General features: G+C 56.7%; 1 protein-coding gene across 2 annotated transcripts; it reads right to left on the bottom strand.

The window, feature by feature from the left end:
* Window positions 1-357: 357 nt before the first annotated feature.
* On the bottom strand, window positions 358-9,175 carry VRTN (vertebrae development associated). Of its 2 annotated transcripts, none has more exons than XM_054068156.1 (2): window positions 9,092-9,175; window positions 358-3,313 (listed from the first exon to the last, which is right to left on the bottom strand). In XM_054068156.1, the coding sequence occupies exon 2, from the start codon at window positions 3,310-3,312 to the stop codon at window positions 1,285-1,287; it is 2,028 nt and encodes a 675-aa protein (XP_053924131.1). In that variant the 5' UTR covers window position 3,313; window positions 9,092-9,175; the 3' UTR covers window positions 358-1,284. The 2 variants fall into 2 exon arrangements, with proteins under 2 accessions (XP_053924131.1, XP_053924130.1); XM_054068155.1 differs by lacking the exon at window positions 9,092-9,175 and adding an exon at window positions 6,237-6,647.
* Between the last annotated feature and the right edge of the window lie 1,393 nt (window positions 9,176-10,568).

Genomic DNA, 10,568 nt, shown 5'->3' with positions numbered 1-10,568 from the left:
GTACAAACTGCTGGTTTCAGCCTCACCAATACTGCACCACCACTTCGAAGCAGGACTACCCACTGACATCTCAGAGATTGCCACCCTCCCACCATCACACAGAGCTGTGCCCACGCCGTCAGTCCCAGCCTCTTGCCAGGGAGGCTACAGCTCCTGCCAGCCCTCCAGAGCACCACTGAGCAGGTCCTGAGAAGAGAATCTTCACAGGAGCATGGATTGAGGAGTGCACAGGCTCTCCTCACCCACAAACCATTTTTAGAAAGCAGACTTGGGGAAGGGTGGGGGGAAGCGTTGCCCAGAAATCACGCGCACAAGAGTGAGAAACCACACAGGACTAGAAGTGAAGGAGTCTTTATTGCTTTGGTTTCTTACAACTGAGATATATGCATCTAGGCTTGCTGCAAAGAGACGTCCGCTTTGTGTTCAGCTTGCAGCATGGCACAGAGGATGCAGGGAGATGGGGCAACACAAGGGCCAGCCTCCATCTTCTCTGGTCACCAGGGAAGAGAGACCTTTGGAAAGTAAGGCAGCCACCAGCTGTGAGAGTAAAGGATTGTGTGAAACGCTATCGCTACAAGACCAGAAAGGTCAGGCACAGCTTCTCTGGTGCTTGCAAGACACCAGCTGCCAGCTTAATGTTCCCAGCAAACAGACTACAATGCAAATAAGTCCTCTCCTCTACCAGTCCCTGCTCCCTCTAGGGGAGATCAGGGTAGGCAGAGGCAGGTATTAAGAACCAGAAAGCCAAAGTTGCATTGGTGCTGACTCCAAGTGATGCTTTTACTCTCTTTAACTGGGAAGAGCAAATATGCTCCTCCCGTAAAGCTGAACACCCTCCCCCAAACCCCTCCTCACCCACAGCTGAGCCAGTGCTGCTCTGCTCCCTGAAGGAACGCTGGGCATCTCCCCGCTAGTCTTGCACACCCGCATTACTCATTCAAGCACGTACCCAGGGCCCAGCAGCATCCCGTGACACTTGGCACAGCACTGCCTCCCTTGCTCACCCTCCAAGCACAGAAGGAGGGCAACCTCCCCTTTCCTTTGGGGCAGCTCCGTGACTTCTCTTGCCACTCTACCTGTCTCCAGGAATGGGCACTGCAAGGATGCTCCCATATCCGATTGAACCACAAAAAAAAAAAACCAAAAACCAGAGACTAGGAACAAAACAAAACAAAACCAAATCAGAACAAAACTTAGAGCAGGGCCCTGGCATGGGCACCTCACTGAAGAGCCAAAGGGCGTGTCAGCAGAGGAGTTGTGGCCAAGCCAGCTGGCAACCAGCACTCAGGCATCCACAAGTGTGAGCCCATCATGCAGGGCACGCTTCCACATGTAATACGTGGAACGGGCTGTGAGTGGGAAGCGGGCACTGAACTCCTTGTAGGTAGGGAAGGTCTTCGACTCGAAACGCTGCTGCAGGAACAGCTTGGCCTGTGCCTTGAACTGGGCAGTGGCGATCACATCCATCACAAACATCCTGCTGTTGGCTCTCTCTGACATGGCATAGCCTGAGATGGTGGTGTTGTACGGCATGGTCAGCACTGGTTTATCTAAGTGCTTCGTGGCTATCTCCATGTGGCACTGGGGCTTGAAGCCTGGCTCCACTCTCGGAGGCGCCAGGGGAGCCCCCTGATTCAGTGGCCGGCTGGAGCTGGTCCAGGGCAAGCGATGCTGCCTGATGGCCCAGCCCCTGCCCTTCCAAAACCAGTAGGCTGTGGAGGAAAGAGACGGGTAGCGTAGACGGTACTTGCAGAATGGCAGCCGCCATTGCTGGACTTGCCTTCTGGCCACATCCCGCAGCTGCTTTCTCCAGCACAGAGAGGGCTTGAGCTGCAGGAGGCTCCTGGGTGCTGGCCGGTCTCCATTCAGCTTCTTCCTAACAGGCATGTTGCTTGGCTCCAACTGCAAGAATGGCTTTCCTATCACTAGAGGTTTCTGGTTATCTAAGGGAGACTGGGGGGGGTTGAAGTTGGGATTCTCCTTGATTGCTTTTCTTCGCCAGTTGTAATAGGTGGACCTGGAGATGCCAGGGAAGCTGCGCTTGAAGCACCTGTAAGGCACCAGAGTGTTCATGGAAATGCACTTCTCCAAGTAGGATTTGGCTCCTTGCATGAAGATTCCTGCTTGGATGGGGTCTAGGGAAGGACTTGGGGACCTTAAGCTCCCTCGTGGATTTGCTGGGTCATCCACATCAGCCTTTTTGGGGACATCCTTGTGAAGCTCCTGCAACCCATGGGCCTCAGCCAGAGCAGAGGCATCACCATTAACCATACTCTGCATCTCATGCTTCCATGCGTAGTATGTGGATCGGGAGATTTCTGGAAACATTTGTCGGAAATGCTGGAGAGGGATTATATTTCCCTCCTGAAAGCAGGACTGGAGGAAGTGTTTAGCTGCAAATCTGGCAGCTGCTTTTTGTCGGTGTTCACGAGACTGGCGCTTCCATCGGTAGAAGGTGCTCTTGGTAATGCTGTACCGGTCACGCAGGTTGGAGTAGGTCAGCTGAGGGTCACTGTTCAGCAGCTCAAGGGTCTTCATGGGCTGGACGGGAGGCTCTGGAGAAGGCATTGTGGGTTCTAGCTCCTCCAGGCCAACCACAGCCACGAAGTACTGCGCTTTGAAGACCTGCTGGGAGAGCTGCTGCCCTGACCACATGATGTGGAGCGTGGAAGTTCGCGGGCCACACTTCCTGGGCCGGATGAGCCGGTTGAAATAGGGTCGGATCTTCAAGTTTCTCATGGGGTAGATGGAGTAAATGTTACACTGCAGTACTGAGGCAAGAGCATAGACATGCCACATGTTGGCAAAGGTGCCAGGAAAACAGGTAGCTTTGATATCAGCATCAAAGATGGCCTCCAGAATAGCCATGGGGAGGCTGGTCATCTCTGGGGTTTCCTCAGTGCAGAGGGAGTAGCGGGCAGCCTGCAGCATCACTTTGGAGTCGATCATGCCATTCAAGTAGTATTGCTTGTGCAGCAGCATCTCCACCACCGTACGCACCTGCAGCTCCAGGCTGAGGCTGGGGTTGCCCCAGAGCAGCACGCTGGCAGCCTCAAAGAGGCGGTTCCCCTCACCTTTGCAAACCAGAGGTAGCATGTTACTTGGGGCATCCTCAGGATAGAGGCTCCTGGCTACCCGGTCAACCTCCAGCTCTTCTTGGAACTGCCTCCCACAGTAGCCAGGCAGGGAGAAAGATGACAGTGTCCTCTCTGCCTCCAGCGCGGCACTGGTGAGGCCCTCCAAACCAAAGCATTCGGTGGCTTCCTGCAGCTCTTGCAGCACAGACTGCACCAGCTGGTGCCGCTGGATCATCCTGAAGGACAGCAAAAAGAAAGAAGTCAATGGAGATGAAGACAGTGCACACCCCAGGCTGCCAGGGCTCTAGCCTCTAGGTCCAGCTCTTCCCCAAAGGGCAGGATGAGGGAGAGCTCTAGGGGAAAGGCCACTGCTCACCCTTCCACCCACACTCCCAAAGACAAAGGAGGAAGCCTGGGTCTCCACAGGCAGACCTGGGACAGGGACAGGGGCTCAGCTTGCTCTCCAGTGACCTCCTGTGGGCAGCACACACGGCACATATCCCTTCAGAGACACTCATCTAGGTGAGACTACGGTGAAATGACTGCATCCATCAGGGTGGGAAGCGAGGTCACCTCCTATCCTGCAGGTCCGTCTTTGTGCCTGGCCTCACCCCTACACCCATCCCTCCCATGCTTTTCTTTTACAACCCTGCTACAAGCAACCAGAGAGAAGACAGCCTCAAAAGCGGAATGTTTGTCACCTCTGCAGGAAGGGACCTGCCTGTGACAGAGCAACACTGTGTCAGGCTGTGGAAGGACCTGGCTGGAGGTGTTCCAGCCCAGCAGAAGGGGCAAGGAGCTTGGCCCCTTGCTCAGAGCAGAGCACTGCAGCCGCACCCGCTGAAAACTGCTGTCACAGAAACTGGGATGGGAGGAAAAAGCCGGAGTCGGCCCAAGCCACGATTTCTGCTGCCCGAGCCGACACTAGATGTCGCCTGGTGCTCAGCAGACGCACACACACCACCGGCCAAGGAGAAGCCGTAGAAGGAGGGCTTCTCCTGGACGAGCTACCGGGCAGGAGGCAACCCCGGAGTGCAGACAGAGCACGAGCGCTGTGTGGCTAATCCAGAGCCTACATGGTGCCATCCCAGTCCTATCCTTCCCTCCTCCTTCCACATGCCAGTTCCCACTCAGACAATCCAAAGGGTCAAACCTACATCCCTCCTTTGTCAGCTTTCTGACACCTACACAGCTCTGCCCCCCACCACCGCTCCAGGAATTTTAATGGTGACTGTGTGGTCCTCACCCCATGATCCAGCTCCAGCAACACAAGTCTCTTCAGCCCCTTTCTGCCACCAGCCAGCCCAGTCTCTCCCTCTTGACAGGGTTTTCTCCCGCAGACCACAACATTTCACTCAGCTGGTGAACCTTGTCTTCATCTTCTCCTACGGCTCAGTCACACGCCACCCCAAACGCGCAGGGCATCGCTTTGAAATCTACTCAATTCACATCCCAGCTGGAGCCCACCTTCTTAAAACACTTCACAGGTATCGCTATACGCTCTGTGCGGAGATGAGGAACAGCAGAGCCAGGCAGGAAAAGCAGTAGCTCTGCAGTGCAGCTGATGTCCTGCTCGATCACCTCAACCCTACACCCTGCTTAGATAAAGTGGGCATTGCTGAAGCATCTATGGCCCTGGCCACAACCAAATAGCAAACTAAATGACGTGCCCCAGAATCACATAGCTACGTCCAGGTTACTTCATCACAAGAGAGCCTCTGTGCTGCTGCCCCTTGTCTTTATTTAGGCCACAGCTAGTCACCAAATCAACTCCATTCCCTGCTCCAAACTCCTCCAGTCTCCTGCAAGTTGGAGGCCAGGGCCCTCTTACAGCTGTTCCCACAGCTGTGGGGCATCAGGTATCAGAGACAACAAACACAGGAGGAAAAAGCACACAGCTGTGAAGTGGGGGAAGATAAACCTGTCCTAAAACCCTGGTCTGAGCTACTATGGGGTTGTCACTTCGGATCAGGTCTCTGTTGTGGTTCTTGTGGAAGTCTGCTGAAATTCATACCAAGCTTATAGAGATTTTGTCAAAGCCTGCGGTGAACAACGTGTGCTTGAGGAGCTTAGGCATAGGCATCCCTCAGGAGAGCTGTGGGGCTGGCAGAGCCCAAACCCTCCTTCCTTGTGGCCTGCCAAACCATTCCAGGGCTAATTTCCTCGCCTTGCAGTCGAGCAGGGCACTCGCCCACCAGCAAAGTCAGAAAAGGCAAGACAAGCTATTCCCCTGGAGGGAATGAGGAGCTGACACAGGCTAGGGAGCATCAGCAACACCCCTGGTCTTTATGGCCTCGTGGGCATTTCCCACGCTCTTATAGCGTGTGGGGAGAGGGAGAGCTGAAAACACAGGACTCGATCCTCTTCTTCATCAATAACGGCACAGCCTCAATGTCACTGCCAACTCCTGCTGCCCAGCAATCCTAAGGCAAACCCCGCAGCCGAAGCGGCGCAGAGGAGCTCCCCGGGGCAGGAGGAGAGGGGCTTGGCTAAGCTAGAAGGAAAGTCAGCCAAGCTGGGGGCTTGGGTTCATTGCCCGATCAAACCCAGCAGCTCTCCCAGAGGACCCTCGTGCAAAGGGAGCATTTTTTTTCCCTGCACAGCCCCAGCAAAGTTAGCTGGATAGGAGAGCCGAGTGCTCCCTAAACCTCCTCAGCACACAAAGAGGCGACCAAGGGAGCTTTTCTCCACTGATAAAAGGAGGTTTTGCCTAACCTGGCCGCTTTTGCATTGTAACAGATAAGCAAGCACTTGCAGATCACGTTCCCTCACCTAAACCGATGGGCTGGTGGCATCCAGTAGTGCAAGTTCCCCAAGCCAGCCCGAAAAACGCTCCCAGCAGCAGGAATCCAGGAGACCTCAGTCCTTGCCAGCCTGGCTGCTCAGGACCGCCAGGAACCTGCGGGAGAGGGGTACCCACGCCCCCCAGCCCAGGTGGGTCAGGTAGCTCGCTTCCCAGCCCCAGCTACGGCCTCACTTGGAGAGGAGGAAGAGGAGGTTTGAACCGCCGTAACGACACCACAGAAGCGGTGATGTAAAGGAGGTGTCCAGGCTTGAAACTTTCCAGAGCAGAAGCCCCGGGGACTCCGGCGGGGGAGCAGCAGCTCCAGCTGCCACCACGCGCATCTCCACCGCAGCCCAGAGCGTGGCAACACTCACCTGGAGAGGGAAGAGCCCCCGAGCAGCCTTAACCGAGCCTGAAGCCCCGCAGCCGAGCCCGCTCCGAGCCGTCCCGCGGCGCTGACAGCCGCCCGCGGCCGCTCACGCCGGTCCCGAGCGCGGGGACGGGGCAGCCCGGGAGACAAAGGGCCCAACGGCCTCACCGCGGGGGCAAGAGGTCGCCGGTGCCCGGGCAGCCGCCGAGCGGACACGGAGGAAGGGACGGGAAGCGCAGCCTCGACGGCGCCCGCCCGGCTCGGCGCTCACCTGGCTGCGCGGGAGGCGCCGCGGCCGCCCCGCACCTTTAAGGGCGGCGGCAGGAAGCGGCGCGGAGCCGCCGGCGCCCCGGTGCCAGCCCCGCGGTGACCCTCGGGAGCGGCGGCCGCGTGCGGGGCCGGGCCGGGCCGGGCCGAGCCGGGCCGCCCCTCCCCGCCCCGCCCCCGCAGGAAGCGGGCCATCCCCGGGCTCCGGACCACATGAAAGCCGAGCGGGACGGGGGTCACTTCCAAAGCTAAAGTGATAATGGCCATTGTCCCGCCGCCGCCGCGCTTAAAGGGACCGCCGCCCCCTGCCCCGCTGCCCCCGGCATCCTCCTGCCCCGTTCCTCACCCGCAGCCCCACGGCATCCTCCTGCCCCACGGCATCTTCCTGCCCCACGGCATCCTCCTGCCCTGTTCCTCACCCGCAGCCCCACGGCATCCTCCTGCCCCACAGCATCCTCCTGCCCTACGGCATCCTCCTGCCCCGTTCCTCACCCGCAGCCCCACGGCATCCTGCCCCAAGGCATCCTCCTGCCCCACGGCATCCTTCTGCCCCGTTCCTCACCCGCAGCCCCACGGCATCCTGCCCCAAGGCATCCTCCTGCCCCACGGCATCCTTCTGCCCCGTTCCTCACCCGCAGCCCCACGGCATCCTACCCCAAGGCATCCTCCTGCCCCACAGCATCTTCCTGCCCCGTTCCTCACCCACAGCCTCACAGCATCCTCCTGCCCCACGGCATCCTCCTGCCCCGTTTCCCACCCACAGCCCCATGGCATCCTCCTGCCACATACCCTGCCCGCAGCCCCACACCATCCTCCTGCCCTGTACCCCATCTGCAGCCCCACGGCATCCTCCTGCTCCACACCCCACCCACCCCTGCAGCTCCACAGCATCCTGCCCCACACCCTGCCTGCAGCCCCATGACATCCTCCTGCCCCATATCCTGCCCTATACGCAGCCCGTGCTGCAGCCCCATGGCGGGTGACAGCCCACAGGGGCTGCAGGTTGGGAGCCAGGCTCGAGCGTGGGGCACCCCTTGTGTCCCACAGGATGCAGGCAGGCCCTGAGTGGGTGTCACTGCAGCCATGGGAAGTGGGGTTGGCACAGCTCACATGTGTGTCTGCCCCCCTCTCCCTGCTCATTCCTGTCGAGGCTGTGGTCCTTCCTCTGGGCTGCCAGGTAGGAAATAATTACCCTTTCGTCTCCGCTCCCTAAGCGGTGCCCAGACTTCCCCTGGCAAGGCACCACTGGTAGCACCCCCAGGGCTGACAAAGCTCAGCTGTGCTGCCCTTCGAAGCCTCCTAGTTTCTCTGCAGGAAGCACCCAAATGACAGCAGCCTTTTTCCTGCCCGGTGCTCTGGGCAGCCTCCTGTATAGGCTTGTATCTGCCCACTCATCCCTGGGCCCTCTGTGGAACCTTCCTCTCAGCTATCTCTTCCCTGATTCCTCCCTTCCGTAATCTCGGGCCTGAGGTCTCCCTCCGTGACTCCTTCTCACACAATGGGTTCATCCTGTCACTTGGGCATCACGTGAAGCTGTGCAAACAGCCTGTGCGCCAAGCACCTCACTCCAGCATCGCTGAGCCACCAATGCCAGCTCCACCCCACATCCTCTTCACAAACCCAGAACCCCTAGAGTTTCCTCCAGAACCTGCCTCATCCCAAGCTACACCATCCCAAACCAGGTCGTCACGGAGTCTATCTGCTCTTGAGCGTGAGGGCTGGATGTGTTTTAAGGAGGGGGACACACAGCTTGGACAACAGGAAAGAGCTGGGCTCTTCACCAACTGGTCGTGGTGCTTCATGTCCCCTGGTTTGTATAACTCTAGTTGCAGGCAGCCTCTGGTTTCCTCTCCCCAGCCTACCTCTGGGGACCAGCCCAAGCCCCACCACAATCCCATCATACAGGAGAGGACACAAAATAACTCCCAATGCTAGACATGGCAAGGGCTTCCTTCCCTGCACACCATCACCTGTGAGGAATGCCATGGTGGTCACTCATTTCAGCGCCTGGCAATGACAGGGCAGAAGGGCTCATGGAGAATCCACATACGGGATTCTTGTGCAGATTGGGCAGAAAACTAAACACAGACCTTTCAAATAGGGGAAATGTGCTCAGCTCCCTCTCATCCTGCCCTCCCTTCCATAGTAGTCCAGGAGGAAGCATCACAGCACAAGTTGAGGTGCACCTTCACTACCCTGAATCCTACTGCACATACCCCAGAGCCCTTTTCCCCACTTTTCTTGTCTCTCATCTGAGCCCAGGAGCACAGGGGAAGGCTGGGCAAGGAGAGCTTGACAGGACAAATGGGATCCTTGGAAGCTGTGGACTGGCACTTGTGAGTCCCCTCAGCCTCAGCTATGAGCCACTGCCCCAACTGACACCGAACTCTGGCCTTCAGTGCTCACAGGGGTCACTCTCACTGGACACAGGAAAGCTACAGCGCAAGGCAGAGAGACCTAAACCATCCCCTGGTGAGCTTTATTCCCTCTCGGGCAATCTTCATCTCTCCAAAGCAAACTCCACTCTCACTATCAACCTGGCCAGTCCTGGATCTTCTCCCCCCACCACCCTTGGCAGGCTGGTGTTCATACCGGCAGCTGCTGAGCTCCCTTTCTCATCCTTCATCCTTTTAACTTCTTCGGTTGCAAATGCAAAGCGGTGCTCACAGAGCGGTGAGACACTGGTAAATGCCGGAGTCAGCAGGGTCAGTGATTAACATAGGAGCTGGAAAACACACAAAGAGACAGCCTGGGCAGTTCTGTTATGCAGATGACTGCACACACCAGCTTCCAGCATATAAACAAGTAGTTAGCATTTTTCTGTTCCTTGGAGGAGTTCAGCGGGTGCTCCCAGAGTGCTCCCTGATGTAGTGAAGGATCCTTCAGTATGACAGTAGGCCATGGGAGACCTTTGCAGTTTAGCTCTGGTTGCCAGAAGCCTTTCTGTCTGTTGGGCTTTAACCTGCCTGCCGCAGCTCATCTGTTCTCCAGTGAGTCCCAGAGCAAAGGCACGGAGATGTCCAAATGTGCATGGTTCTCATGGCCCCATCTTTCCAGCCACGCTGGAAGGCAGGTTTTACTGTTCCAAGTTTGGACACAGTCTTCTCCCGGGTCAGGAGCAACCTCCATGTTCAGCACATAAAGTTCTCATTGGTTTTCCTCTGATGAGGAAAAGTATCCCAAGAACTTGGTAGTGGATTCTTATATAAGATAGTGCTTCCTCTGGCTCTGTCACTGGAATGTGGCAATCTTGATAGTGCTATATGTGGGGACAAGGTTCAAATACTTGGTTATCCCCTCCAGCAGGAATGTTCCCTAGTCCCACTTCCACTGTCACCTAAGGGACCTCCAGGACTGGAGACAGTGTGAGCACCCTACCCGCCGCAGCGTTATCCATGGTTGGACCAGAAGAAATCATTCGGATAGGATGCCCTGGGTGTTTCAGCCAAACACTATTTGTGGCAGGTCCGACTGTGTACCAGTGGCCAAAACCACCTTTGGAATTAGAACAGGCTAAACTAAATGGGCTAAATTGACATGTCCCTCAAAGCTGTTGCTGGTGCCCCAGCTTCTGTTTTTCCCATCTTTCTCCCTTCAGAGAACTGCAGAGTCTTCCTTCTGGAAAGTTGGGGGAGCTGCAACCAATGAAGGGCTGGAAGGACTGAGAGCAAGGGGGGCTTCCAGGAGGATCTTAAGTGTCTGCTGTCTTGACTGGGTTCCTCCCCTCTGCCTGGTATCACTCCATGAGGATAGAGGAGAGCTTGCTGCCTGAGATGGCAACAGAAATAGGTTTGCTGCAGCTGCAATCTGCCCAACAGTTTTAGAGGAAAGAAAAGGCAAGTGGTTCTGGCGTAACTATGCCCAATAAGGACCCAGAAAACGTGGAGTCCACCCCAATTTTTGAAGTAATTTATTCAAAGTGAATAACAGAAATCCTTTTTTAGGATTCACACTGTCTGGTACTTCTCATTCCCAGCCTTGAAACCATCTCTGAATCCACTGCCTCGTGCCTGTGCTGGAGCCTTTAAAGGGATGCTCATATAGACAGACTGCTGGGCTCTGTGGAGAG

The sequence above is a fragment of the Cuculus canorus genome, chromosome 5, assembly GCF_017976375.1.
Source record: "Cuculus canorus isolate bCucCan1 chromosome 5, bCucCan1.pri, whole genome shotgun sequence".
NCBI lineage: Eukaryota > Metazoa > Chordata > Aves > Cuculiformes > Cuculidae > Cuculus > Cuculus canorus.
This window is presented reverse-complemented; position numbering and strand designations above follow the sequence as displayed.

Coding starts and splice junctions, on each gene's coding strand:
- VRTN (XM_054068156.1), bottom strand. CDS start 3,312: ATGATCCAGCGGCACCAGCTGGTGCAGTCTGTGCTGCAAGAGCTGCAG.